Source organism: Stegodyphus dumicola, chromosome X1 (genome assembly GCF_044657685.1).
Source record: "Stegodyphus dumicola isolate Sdum_Otavi_A_Nest chromosome X1, ASM4465768v1".
NCBI classification, from domain to species: Eukaryota; Metazoa; Arthropoda; class Arachnida; order Araneae; family Eresidae; genus Stegodyphus; species Stegodyphus dumicola.
This window is the reverse complement of record NC_140780.1, coordinates 184,345,405-184,366,918: the sequence shown is the minus strand read 5'-3', so window position 1 is coordinate 184,366,918 and position 21,514 is coordinate 184,345,405. Positions and strand designations below refer to the sequence as shown.

The following is a 21,514-nucleotide window of genomic DNA, read 5'->3' as shown; positions in this document are numbered from 1 at the left end:
CGTTGTGTCGATTCTGCTCAGTATAGGTCCTACGCTGCATCGATGCTAAACCAGCATCAGTACTTCACACTGCCGATCATGTGCCTGGAACAATTTTGCGAAAGTGACAAATGTGCATTGATCTCTTCTTATTTCATTATCAATTTCTGTTTGTTTATTTGTTTGTTGTTTTGTTGTGTTGATCATATATCGGCAATTAATGTCGGTTGTTAGCGGTTATTGTTTCTGTGCCGGTGTCGAGCTTATGAAAGGAAATTGCGGTCTAGTCTTTGAATGTAAGTCACAGATTATTTGAATTTACTTTACAGTAATGTGACTTTAAATATTCTGAAATGCAATATGAATGTTCAGTTCTCTAGTGAAATGTGTATGTGCACAAGTTCCTTATCATACAAAACTAAGGTAAGACATTGTTTTATGGGTTCAGTTTAGTTTAAATAATCTGCAGAGGTTTTGATGTGATTGGATTGTTCAATTATGAGCAAGGCAAATGAATGCTAGCTGCTTAACTACGTTGAGCGCGGCGCCGAATTTGCTGTCCTTTCCGTTCAGCCGGCAACGAGCTAAGCCGTATTTTTGTTTCGAATGTTTCAATACATTTCATTAAAACTAAATATGATCACATTTCATTGAGACTATATTTATTTTTTAATTTTAATACTGTCGGTCAGGCGGACCGATGCCAGCCAAACGAAAATTCCAGTGCCAGTCCCCAGGGACCGACGCCGACCACACGGAAAGTTCACTACCGGTCCCCAGGGACCGGCACCGCGCTCAACGTGTTAAGCTCTATCCCACTTTTGACTGAGAGCACCTCAAAAAATGGAAACTAAGGGTCTCGTCACCCTCTTTGCCGACAAGCTCTCGAGAATACTTTCGAATCACCAGATTTTAAGTCCCCCTTTCCACAACAAAACCAAAGTCCGTCAGTTCTTATTAACCGCCATATTAATGGAGTTGTAATAAAATATTAAATCTGCATGGAAGCACTGAATCTCTTGCAGCAGTCAAATTGTTACATTTCCTTTATCAACATGAAATGGTTGTGTAGCTTACCCCGTAGGCTTTAATTATTTCCAAGCAGATCGTCCTAAAAGCACACGGATGAAGTATTTAAAATTGAATTAAAACTGAAAATTTCCAACAACACTATATAAAAGGGCATATCAGTATAAATTGGAGACGTCTTTCAAAGCAATAAATCAGTCACTCGCGACCAGTTTTTTTATTTGTTTTGAACATTTGTTCTTGTGCTGTTTTATTGACGGACCGTTACTTTTGTACATTCGCTGATTGATTGAAAATGGCTAAACACAAAATCATTTACGGAAGAAAGAAGCTGCTGTATTTATCTCTTGGGAGGCTCGGACTTGTGACCGTATATCGGTGATTTCATTTTAAAATCATGAAATTCTGGCAATAAAACTACACATTAAGGATTTTCCAAATATACAGAGATTTCCTTCTTAGGATTTTCAGCATATTTTTCAAGGAATTTTACTAATTCTCAAAATCTCAAATAAAATGTATAAATTTAGAGGGGCGGGGAGATCATTAAAAAATATCAAAAGAGAAAGAAAGAAAGAAATCAATAAGAAAAGAGAAAGTCTGGATATATTACTGTATATTGTGTACTACTTTTATGTTTTATTTTTGAAATAAGTACCATAAATGGAAATAAACATGAAATAACAGCCTTTTTTTTTTTTTTTTTTTTTTTTTTTTAAATTTTAGAAAGTTGCCTTTTTTTTTTTATTTGCAGAATTTACCAAAAAACATTTTTTTTTTCAATATTTTCATTGGCACTTCTTAAAAATACAAGGCTTGAAATTACTCTCACTTGACCCAATTTTAACTTGGTATTAAATAGTTCAACTATAAAAAGTATTTCTGCATCAAACAGTGTTTAGTGGATTGTTTTAAATGAACAAGCTTAAAGAGAATCTTTTTGGAAGCTCATAGTTGCAGGTTCTACTTTTTTTCCGAAACAGACGAATGTATTAAATGCATTAGATGTTCCCGAGGTGCGCTCCCATGAGTAACGTGAATGCGAGGTGGTTCCTTCAGAAAGGCCTCTACTAAGGCATTCCTTACTTTAGGTACACAGCCAGAGTATTCTTTGCCACAACGGTTAGGTTAGATTGAGAGAGGCGATTACCCAAAGCTAATCCTTCAATTTGGTGTTAATATTCACTTTGGAAAAAAGTGCTTTGAAGTCAATGACGCTTTAGTAAGAGAAAGTAATTCAATCTCAGTATGTGTGAAATGGAGTAGTGATAATTAGTAATGGTAATTAGTAAATAGTGATTTAGCAATTAGAGAAACTACAGTGGAGTGCAGGAGAGAAATATCTTTACGTTTATCAGTGACTTCAAAAAAATTTTGTACAGTGTGAAATACTGTTATGAAGTAAAATAGAAAGTATAGAAACTGAATATTTGATACAAAGATATGATGTCATTTTGAAATTTGAAACTATATGTCAAAATAGAATTCCAAATTCGGGTAGAGCAAGAGCTCCCCAAATTTGCATAACTTTGTGCAGTTATCAATAAGTGGAATGAGTTATTTTTTTAAAAAACTGAGTTAGAAGTATATGGGAAGATTTAACAGCTGTTTTAATTTATCTTTTTAACAGGTCAGAAGTATATGTGGTTTTGTTTGTCCATAATAATGATCTGTCCACCCTTAATGAGCTTTAAAAATTATAATGTTAGGATTAGAATGAATATAAGGCCTTCCTTTCCTGTTGGTTAAGATTTTAAACAAATGATTTGTCATACGAATTCATGGTATAATTAATTAAGTTAATCATATGCATGTCATGATTAATTAAAATTCATGTTATGATTAATCATGAAAAATACACCCAGCGGATTGTATCTTTCTGTGTTTCTGAAATTTAAGAGAATTTAAAATATTAGCAATGATTTAAAGAACTGAAAGTTTTGATGTCTTTGAAAAGTTGAAGTTACATTTTAGTACTTTTGTTTGATACTGTGAAAGAAATCTGACAATGCCCTTCCCTTCCTTGATGTTCTTATAATGCACAATAAATCTGATTTCAACACTACTGTTTATAGTAATTTTTTTTTTTTTTTTTTTTTTTTTTTTTTTGTCTTCCAGTGCTAAGTCATGTCAGTCAGCTAAGCAAAAAATGATTTCTTTTATTATTATGAATGTCATGCTGTCAACATTTGTTCCTCAGAGCCTATGCTTGCTATGAGGACTCGATTATTTGAGATCACTTGCCATTGACAGAGGATTTTCTCCCATGGTTATTGATAAATTCCTCTGAAAAGTGTTCACCTTGCCATCAAAGAAGACATTGCACTATTAGAAATAGCATTAATAATCATGTTGTTCTTCCATTTTCATTTCATTTTCTTCTATTAGTTACAAAGCCCACCAGCGGCCGAGCGGTAAAGTCACTGAACACTGGTAGTTCGGTCCGAGGTTCGAATCCCACAAACGGGCTGGCTGCATGGGCGTTTTTGTGGTTTTCTCCATGTGTAACGTGTATACGAGCCAGTTTCCCTTAGAAAGTCCTCCACGAAAGGCATCCCTCCCGTTAGGCAGATAGCCCTAGTGTGCTTTCCCGTATTCTCAATACACACACACACACTATTAGTTACAAAATTGCAGAGATTCTCCAGAAGTTCAATTTTCAAGTCGTTTTGTCACCTATCAATAGAATGCATTGTTCTATGTGTTTAATGTGAGGGGAAATACTATGGACAAGGTGTTATGAACAGTTAGGCTGGATCCATTACACTACAGGACCGTGCAGGGTTTGCATCCATATAACTTGCAATTGTGCATTGTCAGGTTCAATTTCAGAAGTCGCAATACACTTTCATTCCTATACATTCTTATGATATGCATTGAATCTGATTTTAACTGTACTGTTTACTGTAAACCCTTTTCCATTCTTTTGCGTTTGACTCACCATGCTAAATCATGTACCCAGCTAAGCAAATTGGCTTCTTACTATTATGTATTTTGCACTCTCAGAGTTTGCTTTTCAGAATCCTTGCTTTCTAATGAACTCAATTATTTGAAAACATTTGCCGCCGACATAGGATTTGCTTCCAGGGTTATTCATAAAACCTTTAAAGAATGTTCACATTGCCGTGAAAGAAGACATTCCACTGTTTCAAATAACATTAATAATCTTGTTGTTCCATTTCATCCTTTTATTAGTTACAAAATTGCACAGATTTTCCAGAATTTCAAAATTCAAGTCATTTTCTCACCTATCAATAGAATGCATTGTTCAATTCTTAAAAATTCCATTTCTGACTTTAATTCCTAGGAAATTTATACCATATCTTCCCATTGTGCTTTGAGATAAATCGGTCAAACTAAAAGAGTGTTAAAGTTTTGCATTGAGGAATTCTTTTTGGCAATTTCTTGTGTTTGAATAGAAGAAATGAACAAATTTTTCATAGCTAATCATCATCATAATTTAATCTTAACTTTGTCTTTGAGTTTTCAAAAATTATACATAAAGCTTATTCCTTTGGTGAATTGAATTTCCTCAAAGCTTTTCATATTCAGAAAGATATATCTTGTTTATTTAATGACTTTGATTCCAGTCCAGTTCTTCTTAATGCTTCTAAACATTTGTAAATGTTAATAAATTTAAAATTTTCTATATAATAAAATACATCATTGCATTTCCATCTCACTACATAAGAACATAAAAATAATTTACTTATATTTTAATGTGATATCATTTGTATTTTGCAATAATAAGATTAATATTTTATTTCTTAACAAATTTATTATCTATATTCATTCATTTCTGTCGTTTTTCTTGCCCAAATTGGCAAAATAACGAATCGTAAAAAATAGGATGCACGCGTGCTCATGTAGAATTGCCAAGCATGCGTGCTGGAAGGTTAAAGAAAAGTGACATGTATTGGAAATGGACCAACAAGGATGAATATCACAACACAGAAAAATGTATCCAACATGATGCAGTAACAGACCTGTATTTATCAGCTGGCAACATTGCTACACATGTATAATGTTTGGATGTTCCTTTATGGATACAGATATGTTTATAAATTTCCATTCAAGCCTTCCTTTTTAAAGATTGCCAATAACATGAAAGTATCATCTTGAATCTTCAATAATGTTGCACAAAGTAAACTTGAGGTGGTGAATGGCCAGTACTGTATTCAATGTTCATTTTAATTCTGCCTCAGAAGTAGTGATTTGGGCTTTAATATCACACAGATCATCAGCATTAAATTAAATTATTAGATCAGTCGGTATCAGTAGCCCATCATATATATGTGTTATGCATGATGGCTCATCAGCTGTAGCTTACCATGGTACCATTCTGACCTGGGCATGCTACATGGAATTTTTTAGCAGGCTTTACTAAACGAGCATGAACAGATACTTTTTGCAAAGTATTAGAATAAATCTTTGGTTTGCAAAATCTTCAGATCTCTTGACATTTGAGAATTAGTTTTACATTGATTTGTCAAAATGTGATTCGTATCCTAAGCTTTCACTATGAAGATGACCATTTTGGAATATGCAGTAACAGAGTACCAAATTCAAGCGTTTATTTCATTCTTGTCATTCATAATTAACAGCTGTATGATACCCCTAATTTTGTTTTCCTCTGAGTATAGTCACTTAGCATATGCAACTTTTTTAGATTAAAATAATTTTTTGGAACGTACTTGTGTGTTTGTGTGGGTAGCTTTCTTTCATTTGAGGCATATTTATGGTGTTTTGGGGGGATGAAGGAGCTGTATATTCCCTCCTTCAAGTTATTTTATTAGTTAATAATGTATTGAGTTTGTTAATTTTGAATTTATGTCAATATTCTTAATTTTTTTTTGGCAGCTCAGGCTTTCAGATATTCTCCTGAAATTGAATGCTTTTGATCACTGATCTGAGATTCTATTATTATTTTAAATTTTTCTTTTAATTTAGAAGGAACTTTTTTATATTTAATAATTAAAATGATGTAGTAATACTTTTAGACCTATCAATAATGCTGAACTGCCTTCATCTGTACCTGCTCAAGAATCATTAAACAATTGGGATGGGAGTACATCTAAGAAGCATAAGACAAAGAAAGAAAAAGAGGTAAATTTTCAGTGTTTATTTTATTTAAAATGGCTTATCAATACTAATTTAAAATGGCTTTTATTTGACTTTGTTAATGTTTAACATTGGAATATCAAAAAACACTAAAAAGGGGAGTGGTACTAGGTGAAATAGTAAAAAGTATTTTATATCTGTAAATATTTTGTTTTCACTTTTTATATTTGTATGACAGGGCATTTTTGCTTTGGAGTGGAAAGATACCAAGGCCACTGGTATTTATTAATACCGAATGCTGAGATTTATGCATTTACTATGCATGAGGATTAAAAGCTCGGACAATCCTATTAGTTATCGTTTATTTGATTGTCTTTGTTCTAAATATTATGTTCTTTCAGAAAATTTCCATCTGTATGGAGTTAGATGAATTGGAAAACAAAGGAGCACATTTTATGTACTTGCAAAATTATTTCACTGTATAACAGTGAAACATTATACCACTACTATATAGAAACATGTCCGATATTCTCTGAAAGGGAAAGGATAAATGTTTTCTCTGCTTGGCATTCTATGTGTGCATCTTCCATTAATCGGCATACACTTTGGCTTCTCTATAGCAATAGCAGTGTCACAGAAATTCTTGTAATATTATTGGAGAGGCATGTACAGTATTCTTTTGACATCTGCAAAGAAAAGAAAGAATAAAAGGTCAGTTTTGCAGACCTGGGAACCCAAAAAACAAAAACATCATCTTGTGCTTCTCTGAAAAATGTTATGTTAAGATGACATACCGAATGTTACTGAGTACAAGAACATAATGTTTTATCTATCAGGTGTTGTATGACAAATTTCTGTATTGAGTAAGAGCTACCAGAAAATTCTGTCCATTTAGGAAGCGAGAGAAAATAATAAATTTTTCACACCTTTAATAATGTTTATTGTACAATGCAATTTCTGTCATTACTTATGACCTCTCTCCAGTGTTATGGTAATTTGTAAGTGCCATTTTTGAAAAATGTCTTGGCCTTTGACGTGAAGAACTCAAGTAATGCTTGGCTGACATCTGCATTAGTTTTGAATTTTTTCTCTTAAAAAAATTTTATAAGAAGAGAAACAAGTAAAAATTGGAGGGTTCTAGATTTCCGAAGTATGGTAGATGCAGAAGAATTTCTCAGCCTAGTTGTGCGATTTTCTGACAAGTTGCTAAAGCAACATCTGGTCTGGCACTATGATGCAGTATATTATTCTTTTTATTGAATATTGCCGGCCTCTTTTCTTCAACTGCTTTGTTTAAATAATGTATTTGCTGACTATATCTTTCTAAATTGAACTTTCCATGAGGTTTCAAAAGCTTGTAATTTATTGGTCCTTGAATGTCCCATTGTCTGGTCCGAGAAGGGTTTGTTTTTATTCTGAGCAGGCAGAGATGTGTATATGATAACTCAGTCATGCAAATTTTTCTCACTTAACTAATGAGGCACCCATTTGAAATACGGTACAAAGTCCAAGATCCAAGCGTCCAATATGTGGAATGATCTAAAATCTAGACCTCAATAATTTTTTTTAATACTTTATGCATGGGCATTTGATTTTTTCCTCCAGAAATAAAACGTGGAGAGTGCCGATTCCTAATTTCCATTCAGCATTAAATACCTTGTTATTGAAGAAACAGTAATTTAACATAAATTTGTGTGTGCAATTATTTGGCTCCCTAGCTGCATATCTGCTTGGCATACATCTCAAACAGAAACATTCATCGTTGATTTTATACCTACTGATATCCCTGATGCCCAAACTGGCGAATCATTATTTATTATATTTTGCTTTCATCACCACATGTTTATCAACACATGCCAACTTGAGTAATGAGTTATGACGCGATGCCCAAACAATTTTTTTAAATTATTAATTGAATAACAAAGAGTATGGTAACCTTTAATGCTGACATTACGCTTGGCAATGATTACAGATTTAAGTTAAATGCACTAAGAAATATTGACAAGGAAGAATTTAACAAAATTTATTTCTATATGCTAAAAATAGATTTTGTTAATGCGACTCATAGGCCAAAAGATAGTGCTATTTGAATTAAGAATAGCTGATTTGTTTATTACATAAACTAAGAACCAGTGCAGGCTCTGGATAAGCCTTAAGTGTATGTGGGAATTTATTTATTCAGGACACAGATAAGGGCTTAAGTGTGTGTGTGCAAGAAATAGAGATAAGTATAATAAATAAAGATCAGGCTTGTCTCAGTGTGCGATAGAAGCAAGACAAAATTTAGCAGAACAACTTGTCTTTCATCGCCAATCTGATGATGCATATCCAATAATGTATAGCAGACGCTATTAATCTAGGCTAAAGTTATACTATACTGTTTCCAAGGAATTTCAGTCAGTATAGCAGATTGTGCTATTCCTTAACTTTCTAATTTAATCCAGCTTAATTATTTTTTTCAGGCTGTTTTTATTACAGCAATTTTATGAGAATTAAAGTTTCAATTTTTGATTGTGTCAAAAAGAGTTTCTAATTCTGGAGCTGCAACAGGATCTACAAAGTGAAAGTCCATTGTGGATCATTTCAATGGACATCATTTCAAGGTCCATTGTAGAATTGCTGAAAGAAGTGGACAAAGGTCTCAAAATTATGCGAGTAAATCAACCATTGGAAAATCAGTTATGTATGACATAAGAAAACAGAAAAAGGAACTTTTTGAATTTTTTGTAGATTGTGACACCGCACTCGCAATGAATAACAAGAAAATTATTCGTTATGCTAAGCGTGAAGATCATGACAAAGTGATGACTGAATGCGTCAGACAGCGTCAGAGCGAGGGTGTGCATTGACGGGTCAAATGGTAATTTGCTCAAGCTAAAATATTTCATTTCGCTAAGAAATGAACTTAAAAAAACTGAGTGTACATATTCAACAAGTTGGTTAACCAAATTTAAAAATCGCCATGGTATAAAACAATTAAAAATTTCAGGTGAAAAATCATCAGCTGATACTGAAGCTGCTGAACAATTTGCAAATGAATTCATTGAATTCATTACTACTGAACAATTATCTCCAGAACAAATTTACAATGCTGATGAAACTGGTCTTTTCTGGCAATATGTACCACAAAGTACCGTAGCAACCTCTACAGAAAAGGCTCCAACTCGTGTCAGGATTTCAAAGCGAGACTAACCATTTTAGCATTTCGCAAATGCTGCAGAAATTCACAAGAGTAAACTTTTCCTAATTCGGAAAAAAATACATGACCTCAAGCATTTAAAGAGTAAAGAGTTTCCCCGTTGTATATTGTGCAAACAAAACAACATGATGCCACAAGAGTTATGAATGATTGATTTGAAAATCATTTCATACCCAAGCCTCGGCAGAATTCAGTTGGATTACCTGATGATGCAAAAATTGTCCAGGTTATAGACAACTGTTTGGCTCATGTTTCACTTAGATTTAGTGAAAGATAATGTATATATATTATTCTTTCCTCCAAATTGTATGTCCAGCATTCAGTCTATGGATATCGGAATAGTGCATGCAGTGAAATGTAAATATAAAGTAGAATTTTTAAAATCCACGTTAAATTTCTTGAATAATGCAAAACTATTAAAAATTTTTGAAATATTTTACTGTAAAATCTGCTTTGTGTAGTATCACAAGATCGTGGGAGGCTGTGTCTCCAGATACTTTATAAAATGCTTATAATAATTTATGGCCAGCTAGCATATTTCACAGAGCATATGAGGGTGATAACCACGAATATCAAGGTTTTTGTACATTGCAAACCAAAGGTTAAATTTTCCAATTAATGGATTTTTTTAAAGAAATGTGGAGAAGCGGTAATAAATCAAGATGATATAAGATTATTATTTCATTGCGATGACAATAATCAATCGGTTAACAGACAGAAAAATCTGTAGTATGGATCTAGATCCAGAAAATACTGCTACCAATAGTGAAGAATGTGACAGAGAGGTTGTTGAAAATGAAAAAATTTTGATGAAGAAATTAGTTTGAATTCTTGACACATGAATTACAGGACTTGAACAATGGAACTTTGTAACTGAATAAGAAATTATGTTTGTCTACAAAATTAAATAGAAAATATTAGCACAAAAAAGACACTTAAGCAATTTGCATTGAAAAAATGTTTAATAATATAAAATAAATATTAAGCTTTTCTTCTTGTAAATTATGTTACTCTTTATATGGTAAATGCTTCATTATTTCATATTTTTAATTTTATAATTTCTACATGTCATCTTACAAGTTTTAAACTAATGATCTAATATCCAGAAAAATCCCAAATCTGGAATCGCCAAAGTCCCGGCGAGTCCAGATCTCGGACTTTGTACTGTATTTGTAAACCAATCGTTGTTTGCGAATATGGCCCAAAATGGTTTGTTAAAGTTTGTTGTGTTGTTTGAGTTAAGCTTTCTATAATCTCTAATGCTGTCAAAAATGTATGTTGCTATATCAGGGTCTTGACAGTATCGTCAATAATTAAAGATGGCTATCCAGAGCTGGGCTTGTCATTAAGGCTGAAATCACATGCTTCAAAATGTTTTAGCTATCTCCTGGGCTTTCTGTTCAAAACAGAACTGTATTTCCACCAAAATCTTTCACTAAAATTTGACATGCTTCCATAGTATTTCTTCCTTGCTAGAATTCATGCAAAATACAGTGAGATAAATGAACTTTATCATTAGTCAATGTATACACGACCACTCTCCCTTAATGATATGAGATGTTTCAGTTAATTTAAAAGAGCACATGTGCATAAGTGCAATGATACAGAGACATAGTCATGTATATTTCAAAGGAACATGTACATGTGTGTTGAAACGAAATAGCATTATCAGACAGGAATTTCCAGTATTATGTATAAGAACAGTTTTGAAAGCATATAAAATCTTCTTTCTGAAGCATTTTGTATATGCTATCCCCACTTATAATAAGTGTGGTGCTGTTAGCCAGTTCATTTAGAATAACTGTTATTGAAAGTAAATGTTCCAGAGCTAGTAGCTGCCGTAAATGAGCTCAAAATTGCAATCACCTTGCTGTGAACATCAGCTAATCTTGTTCAGTGGTAACTCTTGGTTTTAAAATGCCCATGAGCAACCTATAAACAAGAATATTTGTACATCTTGGTTGCAATCGTTAAAGGCTATTTTAATCAATTACCACAAATACCTAGAAAGTTACATACAACATACTTTAATATCTTAATTTAGACTGGGTTGTATATTTGAAAGAAAAGTGTAAACCACATGAACTGTGTGTATTGATACATCTTTTCACTTAGAACTTTGCAGCAATACAGAGGAATGTTAAAATAATTGAAAACCTGAATAATCATTCTTGGTCTAGAATATAAGGGAGGAAATTATAAAACTGGTTTGTGTAAGCCTGAAAGTGCTTTAATGGATATATTCTGTTCAGTGTGTGTTAGTTTTATGATTGTTAAATGTTGCTGTAATTTTTACTTATGGAAACTTAAAGGTCCTTTCACACTTGATTCTCAACAGCCTCAACAGAGTTAAACAATGTATGGATCTCTGATCTAACTGAGTTAAGCTGTTCTTATTTGCTTGAACCCTCAGTAAGCATCAGCTCCTGCCGATAAGTGAGATGTAGATCTGCTTTCCCTTGCTTACATTTTGGTTCAGATGGTTTTATGAACTTTTGAGCTTTGCATTCTGCTGTATTATGTAATATTTAATTATCATATGATAAAGCAATTATGCACTCTGTGCATCATATCTATTTAATTGTAATGTAATATTAACAAAAGATTATACAGTATTCAGAAATTATTAGTCTAAAGGGCTGTTAATTTCGTTTTGGCAATTTGCATCAAAAACTTTAAATGTCTGTTTCACTTTTCAAATTGTTGCCATCAAATATTACCACCCAGTGTTATATTGAAAGAAATTAAATAATTCTAATAATTGAAAAATCTGCATAAATGTGTGTATGTTTATCGCGTTGTGATAAAACAATGGTATCTAGAGCCATCAAATTTTGAGTAATGTAATTCTTCACTGAATATGGGCATCTGGAAGTCCTAATTTGGAATTTGTTTGTTATCGATTTCATATTTTGTAATACTTTAATGAATTTTTGATTAACAAACTCAATGATTTGAAAGTGAACAATGGCAACACTGTGCAGAAGGAAACATTTTTATCTCCAGTGTGCGAGACTGTGTATCAGAGATTCTAAAGATATGCTCATTTTAAAATTATTTTGCAATATTGCTGTTGAATTGAATTTTATGATTTATGTGTTGAAGAACATGATATTTAATAAATAAAGATACCACACAAAATGCTAAAAAAAGCCCCTTTGGGCTTAATGTAAGATCTGAAAGCTTTCAGATTTTTATACTATATTTTTAAATTTTTTATTGTTGATATTTTTACTCTGTAAACTTGTATGATATTCTGTTTTTTATAAAATTTCATTTGTCTAGTTTCGTTCTGTATAATTTAAGATTAAATTAATTGTGAAGTTCAAAAGAATGAAAAGTGTTATGTTAATTAATTTATTTATACTTTGCTTAAAAATCAATTGCTTAATCTTCTGAAGTAGGTTTTGGTCATATTTATGTGAATTTTTTTTTCTATTTTTACTTTGTTTCATTTAAGGCAGATGATATCAGTTATTTAATCGTATTACCATTTCATAATTTAAATATATACAGTACAAAGTCTGTAATCTGGACTCGTCGGGACTTCAGTGATTCTCGATTAGGGGTATTTACGGATTATAGGTCATCAATTTAAGTCTGGTAAGATAGCATGCAGAAATTATAAAATTAAAAATCTGAAATCGTAATTTATGAAATAAACAACAATTATGATCTAAAGGGTATCAAAATTTACAAAAAAAAGCTTAATATTTTATTGTTTACTTTATTAAACATTTCTTTCAATGTAAGTTGTTTAAGATGCTTCCAAAAAAATTCAAAAAGTTCCTTTTCCTTGTGTCATATATAGTGGACTTTCCAATGCTATACTTCTCGCATAATTTGGAGACGGATAGGCCTTTATCCATTTTTTGCAGCAATTCCACTTTTTGTTTAATGGACATCGAAACATGCTTTTGCTTTGTAGATCCTTTGGCAGCTCCAGAAGTGGAAACTCTTTTTGAAATAATCAGAAGTTCAAGCTTAATTTTTATAAAATTGTTCTAACAGTCTGCAAAAAATAATAAGCCGAATCCAATTAGAAGATTAAGAAACAGCGCAGTCTGTTGTAACATTAACTGAAATGCCATAGATATTTTAGCCTAGCTTATACCTTCCGTTATACATTAAATGTGCATGTGTAAACCCATTATGTGCATGCGTAAACACATATGTGCATGCGTAAACGCATTATTCGTTTACGCCTGGTCATAAAGTTTGTAGCTTTGAGATCCGGATTATAGATCATTCCGGATTACAGACTTTGTACTGTATATATGTATATGTATATGTATATATGGAAGCAGGCAGTGCTTTGATTCTAATTCTAAACCTCTGTCAAAATGCTGAATTATTTTACTTTTTCTCAAAGGATATGTATCTGTAGACAGATATGTAATCTTTCAACTACTTAGCCCACCAAATGGGTTGTTGCTGTCAACAAGTAAATTGTAATCATCACTTAGAGTAGGAGCTTTTTTAACATTTTCAAATCACGGCTGCCTTTACATGATAGTTATGCTTTGCAGTATAATCAACACAGTCTAATTTTCAAGATACATATTTGGTATCTTTTTTTTAGTACTGAGCATAAAAGTATGTTTATTTTTTATTTCAATTTATGTTTACTTTGTGTGCGCAATAGGATGCTAGGAAAATTTAAAAGAAACTTTGACAATTAAAAAAGATAAAATGATACAGAGCTGATAAAATTGAATTTCAGTGCATTCATTCAAACTTAGTAAAGTAGCTTTTTGGAAGTAATATTAGAAAAAAATAAGAAAAAGGAAGTTTTCAGGAAAATTTTTAGCTATTTTTTTAAATATCTGTATAACATAGTTTTACCTTTTTTTCTGGTGTTTTGTATTTATTTGTACATGATCTTTCATGAAAATTTTTCTATTTCAGTATTTTAAATTTATGCAAAAAATGTTAAATTTTGACAAAATGTCACCTTATTTGTATCTTCAACATTATACATAGTTATAGTAAGTTAATAAATTATGTCTTTGTGTAATGTTCTCTATTTTCATCATGAAATCCTTATTTATTAAATTTTCCCCTTCACATTTAATAACACTATCATTTTACACCTGCAACTGTACCCTTTAACGAAAATATAACTTCACAGCAGCTCTTGAGACCATCCCTATTTTTCTAAGAAGCTCTGTCAGTTCTGTTGTTTAATAATACTTGGCACACTGTTTATGGCAGTAGATTTTCTCTTTCATGTTTGGTTAGTTTCCTATATCTATTGGCTCTACTGTGCATAAAGCTAAGAATTTTCAGCTATGAAATCTTTGCTCAAATTTCAAAGGACTGATTTTTTACTTCTATTTTTATTAGTTCAGATAGAACCTTGTGTGAATAGTCCTTAATTGTTACATTATTTTTTTTCGTAATAGTGGATTCCTTGCTGAATATTAATCGTGCAAATTGTGTAAGGCAGATGGTTTGTATGAAGCTATCCATAGGACAGGTGGTCAGTATTCACAAAAGCGTAATAAATGTTAATAAGTGTGTATTTTTCATTTAAAAAAAAGTCATTAAATAAAATTTTCAAATAAACAGGAATGGGTTTGGAGGAGTTAAACTTTAATTCTATGTGAGCAGCATAAAACCGTTGTACAGGACATTAAAAATTCTTTTTGTACATCTATTGCTAAAGGAATTGCCTACTTTAGTAAGTAATCATACATTTTCCACTGTTTGGAAGCCTCTTTTTCTTATTCCGTGTGGTTTTTGATTGTGCTGTGCTCGTTTATGTTACAAAGTACAAAAAGCAAAACTCGTTCATTTAGTTGCATGCTAAAAAATTATAATTTGTTAGTGGCATAACAGTGCAGCATGGAAACTCCTGGTTTGTGCGTTGGAACCTCCCATTTTTTTCCTCCTTGGTTGGCAACTTTGTCACACATAACATAAATATGATCCAGTTTCTCTTAAAAAGTTCTCTACAACAGCATTGCTGTACTTAGGCTGATAGCCCATGTGTGTTGTAACATAATCTAAATCGATTATTATATTTTTGTAAATAAAGTATGTTACACGTATTGTGAAAAAGTAAATAATAGTTCTAAAAGTGTGTGTTATATTAGTCAATTTTAACAAGTTATTTTTATGAGTTAGTTATGTATTTATGTTTTTGTTTATAGTCGTGTTATATTAATTAGTTCAGCCACATTTGTTTGATATCGTATTAAAAATATGTCAAATGAGGCATGCTTCTGACAATCAAACAGAAATTTCTGGCCTTAAAGAAAGCTTATGAAGGCTGAGTCAGTATAGCAGTGAAAAACAAACTATATTAACTTTTTCCCCCAATATAACTTTTCTACATTAACCTTTTAAACTTTATGCCTTCTCTAAGAAGGCATATGTAAAGATCCAACACCAGACTAAGAAATGAACCCAAAATTTCTTTACATAAACATGCTTTGTTAAGTAATATTTCCATAATAACAGAATTTATTTAATTTGGCATACTGGATTTGATCAGTTGCAGCTATCATGTGAGTTATCATTTCCTTTTATATTCCACTCAATTATAATTATGGACCAATTAATATGTCTTTTAGCATGCCAGTTGTCTGGCAAAAGTTTAACAATCAATCTTTTACAGTTATGTGTTACCCCACCTTCCATTTCTGTTTGTATCAGTATTTGATATTCTGTTCATTTGTCTCTTGAGGTATTATCATTTTCTATTATAATCTTAAAATTAAGATATAGTGTATGTTGATAAATGAATTTCTTATTGGCTTTATAAAGCTTTCATTTTCATTACTGCAGAAGCTTAGACGACATAAAGATTCTGATGCACTGAAAAGCAAAAAGATGAAGAAAGAAAAAAAAAGGAAAGATCGCGAAAGAGATAGGGAACGAGAACAAACAATAGAGGATCGCCCAAAAGATAAAGCAGAATATGAAGAAGCACCAGGGATAGCTACACCATCTAAGGAACCTGGTTTTAATTTTCCTCAGACACCTATGACGCCTTCAATGTCTGTAAGTTACATCACTTTTACATGAAATTAAAAGAGAAATGTTATGCATTTTTTACGTATCTTGAACTATAACGTGATTCACTTTCTGACAGTGCCTTATGCATGCATAATACTTTAGTGTAGATTTACTTTTCATATATACATTCCCTTGGTTATGTATTTTGCCTTTTAAATTCTCAAATAGAAATAATTTAAGTTAAAAATTATGTAAATTTGTGTGAGAAATGCAAGTTTTTAATTTAAGGAGTTGGCAATGGATTTTTTACAAATTAAATTCAGTTAATCTAAAATAATTGTTGAAATTTGGGCAATGCATTAAATATAATACTTGAAATTGAGAGAAAATGCTTTTCTTTGGGAGGGGGTTGAAAATTACTGAGTAAATCCCAAAACTTAATACATGAGTATAATACAATTTATATGCATTATACAGAACCTGTTGTGTTAATTTATGTTAATGGACTCCGAAAAAAATTAGTTTTGGGTATGCAGCTAATTCTTTTATTTAGGATGAACAGCTTTCTCCTTTGTTAGAAGTATTTTCCACTTAGCAAAAGGTAATTAAGTGAAAATAGGTTCAATTACTCAAAATTGAGAGAAAATGCTTTTCTTGGTGGGGGTTGAAAAATACTGAGTAAGTCAAAAAACTTGTTACATAAGTATAATACAGCACCTGTTGTGTTAATTTATGTTAATGGACTCAAAAAATTGAATTTTGGGTAAGCAACTAATTCTTTTATATAGGATGAACAGTTTTCTCCTTCAACAGAAACATTATCCACTTAGCAAAAGGCAACAGAGTGGAAAAGGTTCAATCGCTGAGCAGACAGAACCCATAGGAAAAAATTCTAACCCAATTTTAAAGTCTGTATAATGCATGCTGCAATTCTTGTGTTATACAAAGCCGACAATGATATTTGCATAATTTCTTTTATATTATTACCCCTAGATGAGAAAGTTCATCAAAAATAGTTAAATTACCAAAAATTAAACCAAGATACCTACTAACTTCTAAAGTTCCAAATAATAAAGTAGTTACACTGGTTTTCTTAATGAATGAAGTCTTCTAAATGAACTTCTAAATGAAGTACAACCATATACTTTACCTTCTCATATTGTATGAATGTCTACAGCATTCCCTAGGATACACATATGGCGAGGTAACTTGTCCTCTTGTATTAACACATCACCCCTCTTCAACTTGCATGCCACGTCAATAGGCATTGTATAATGAGCATCCTTCAGTTGTAATAAATATTCCTTGGACTACCTATGCCAAAAGTTAATCAGCAAACATTGTAAATACTGATACCTATTTAGGATGGCATTTCTCCGGCATCCAACATCCTCAGTAGATCTAGCTGGATCGGATATGGATGTCAGTCTTTTAGCTGCTAAAAATGAGGAGTTTGAGGAGAGGGTTCAAATGGATCATTACTCTATTATTGGCTAAGAATTAACGATAGCTCCAATATATTGTTGTAGTTCTTTGTATGACAATAAAGTCTCCTAGAAATTTCCTAAAACAGATTTTAATTAACTTTACCATGCTCTCCCAAAATCACCAAGCAGCGTTTTCTACTATATATTTGAATTTGATACTTTTCTGCCATAATCTGTAACCTGATTATCTGTACCTGAATTCCATAATCACTGAAATATTCTGCTCTTTTAAATTTTTTCATTGTGCCTCTATACAGTTTTGCATACTATGTGTCTTGCTGTGAAATGCCTAAATGAATGGATGGTAATGTCTCATTTTTCATTTATACCTTTCACATAAAGTGGTCCTGAAAGTCCACTCTCATAATCTGAGACACATATGTTTCTTTAATTCTGTTGAGAGGCGGCTTTGAGTTCCTTGACATGCCTTGAATCATTTGCATTTATAACAATTGTTCAGAACCCTTGTAACGCTTTGACAACCTCTTGTTATCAAGTAATGGTCTCTAATTTGTATGAACATGTCACAGAAACAACCAAATACAGCACACATTTTGATGTTCTTGTATAATTAAAAATTCCGTAAATTTAGGCTTTCCAGGAAGTACTCGGGTGTTTTTGATTAGCAGTAAAATTTTGAAGCCATCCTCCTAAACGTAACATCCAATGTTGGGTCAAACCCAATCAGTCATGAAGAACTATTCATCTTTTCCCCATTCAGTATATCATTAAAGACTCGTTCACTGTTGATATATTTCAGTTCTTCAGAACTCGTGGCAAATTTGCATAACCGGAAACTGGTTTCTGCCATGATTTCTCATGCATTCAAAGGCAAGGGCAAGGCCTTCTTCTCGGTATCTGCTCCATAAATTAAATCATCAACATAAAGATTATGCAGTATTTAGTCAGCTTCACTTTTACTTTTTGTGAATAATCTAATAGTTGGAAAAAGAAGAAATGAACTATACTGATCACCCAGACATTATGACCATCTTCACATTTTTCAATGAACTCATCTGGATGACATAGAGGGTAAGTTCTTGGCTTCCCCGCCCTGTGAACTAAGCACACTATGGGTCTACTCCCCCTTTGGGCATCTCTTTCTCGTTTTCAGTTTAGGGGGACAGGGAAAAGAAATTTCATTAGTGAGAGGAGCCAAACACTTTTGTAAAGGGAAAGAATGTAACATGATGTGATGAGTAAAATAGTAATGAAACGTAAAGGTATTAGAAATTTGAAATCATTTGGAGAAGCGAGATTGGAAAATCAATATCATGAAGTAAAGAAAAAAACTAATTAATGATGTGAAAGTGTTCAAAAGAACCCAGTTGACTAAATGAAGAAGCTTTACAGGTAATATTTGAAGATCATATTAAAATGTAATTAAATGACCTCCGTACTTGGCTAAAAAAAGTATTTTTTCTTTTCGAAATTTAATTCATATTCCCTGATTAGAAATTTCAGCGCTTTTTCAATTTGGCCAATATACAGCAAACAGCACGATAAATATGAAACAATGCTAAATTAAAACAATAATTAAAAGAACATATGAGATCTTTAAGAATCGAAAAATAAATTTTACTGATAGGGGGAAAATAACTTAAATATTGAACTTGTGGATAAGTCGAGAAATTTTTTAATTGAGCGTAAGTTTGAGTAATTATTGGGTACGTGTCAGCTAAACGTCACTGTCGGCTTAGTGTCATGTTGACTAAATGCGTTGACAGTTATCCCATAGCCAAATGTCCTGATGGCTAACTCTCTCTGTCGGTCAAATGTCCTGTCTGCTAAATGCCGTGTCGGCTAAATGTCTTGTTTGTTAAGTGTCCGTGTCAGCTAAATGACCTGTCAGCTAAATGTCCTGTCGACTAAGTGTCCGTGTTGGTTAAATGTCTTGTCAGCTAAGTGTCCTGTTGGCTAAATGTTCTGTCGGCTAAGTGTCCCTTTCGGCTAAATGTCTTGTAGACTAACTGGTGTCGGTTAAGTGGTTGTCGGCTAAGTGTCCATGACCGGATTTCTGTTACATACCCCTGGCATTCTGAAGAAAAAGATTTGCATAACCGGAAACTGGTTTCTGCCATGATTTCTCATGCATTCAAAGGCAAGGGCAAGGCCTTCTTCTCGGTATCTGCTCGGTATTGAGTGTTAGCTGAGATGAAAGAGGACTTAATATGCTGTCATCAGCTGGGAGTTTTTTACTCTATAATGAGTTCATCGGAATCATAAAGTGGCAAAGGACTTTCTTGGTGAAAACAAGGCTTCTTGTATAAGCATAAACCATTTGCTTCTGTCTGTATTAAGTACAGCTGCATACCCAAAGATCCTTGCAATGTCAAGTATTGGTGAATAATCAGCGTAACTCAAAAACAGTCAACTATTAAGTTATTTCCTAGTTGAGACTTCTGCTATGCTTTATGTTGTTGTTGGAAATGCTTTACTTTTTATAAATGGTAATTCATACGCACGCACAAAAATAGAATGCTGAAAAAGGAAAGTCCAGAATCCACAGACTTAACTTCTTGCTTACCAAATTCAAATCTGATTGTAAAATGCTTGGTGCAAAATATAAAGGTATCCTACTGGCTCTTAACTATGTTCTAAGATGTTGCCTCTTAGGAGGCCTTTGGTGGACCTTTAAGATGTGCTTTCTAACAAATGCAAGTAACACATGACAGAAACCTCAGGTTAGTCTGATTTTAGTAGATACTGTGTCACAGGTTTTATATGTGCTACGATTGTATGGGAAGGAGCCCTTCATTCTACTAAAAATCTTGTTTGAGAAGAATGTATCAGCTATGCATCTGCTTTAATTACATTTGGGCATTGTGCCCTAATTATATTGAATCATATTGATAAAAGCAGGTACAGTCAAGTCATGAAATGTCTGAACTCATGGAAAAACTTTTCTCTGATGCAAATTTCATCAATGATGAGCAGGTCCTAGTAAGAAAGCTTAAAGTTAAATTTTAATTTTTTGCAATGCATATTATTATATTTTACCATAAATTATAACTGTACATTCTTTAAGTTTGAAAAGTGTCACTTGACTTAAAATTGTGTATGAGATGCTTTTGTATTTACTTTTATATTCATTTCTTGATGACGCTAGATGGTTGTAGTTTGGGAATTTGGTGAGAGGGCTGAAAGTTTAGCAGCAAACTCAACTTCTTCAAGACAGTGTTTATCAATTCGTAGGCTGTGTTAATAAATAACATATTGCCGAAATCACAGAAGAAAAATTTTTTTTAAAAAAATTGAGAATTAAAAATACCATATTCACTTTATCATGAACTGATCATCTTCATTATAATAAAACTATGCTATATTATTATTCAAATAAAACTGAAAATAAAAATAAATGTGCCATTCAAAATGAAATATAAAAATATTTAGTTTAGCATTCTTCATTTGGCATTTGTAATAGATTCTCTTTCTTCACAGCCAGCATAAAATCAACTTTCCCTGCTCAAAATTAGTCACACTTTTGGCAAGATGAAAATCTATTTGTGTGCTCTTCTACACTGACTACCAATAAGTATTTGGACATCTGTGATAGAAAAGAAAAACTGACTTTATTCAAAATCAATAGTTGGTAGAGCCTCCACGAGAGGTAATTACAGCTTGGACCCTCCGGGGCATACTTTCCACAAGTCTTTGTATGACAGCTAGTAGTATTTTCTTCCACTCGGCCTGGAGAAGACATAGAAGTTCCTTCACCGATTTTGCACGGGTAGTGCACCCCTGAATTCGGCGATGCAACTCATCCCAGAGGTTCTCGATAGGGTTCAAGTCTGGA

The 21,514-nt window shown here is 32.5% G+C and overlaps 1 protein-coding gene across 3 annotated transcripts in view; it reads left to right on the top strand.

Annotated features, from left to right (window-relative positions):
- Nucleotides 1–21,514, top strand: part of LOC118186050 (AP-3 complex subunit delta-1-like) — a 401,929-nt gene that overhangs the window by 340,851 nt on the left and 39,564 nt on the right. For 2 of the 3 annotated variants that reach the window (XM_085808093.1, XM_085808094.1), the window contains exons 23-24: nt 5,997–6,114; nt 16,061–16,276. In XM_085808093.1, coding sequence (XP_085664219.1) covers nt 5,997–6,114; nt 16,061–16,276 — 334 coding nt within the window. The remainder of the gene's footprint in view (nt 1–5,996; nt 6,115–16,060; nt 16,277–21,514) is intronic. The other variant, XM_085808095.1, reaches the window with a different exon arrangement.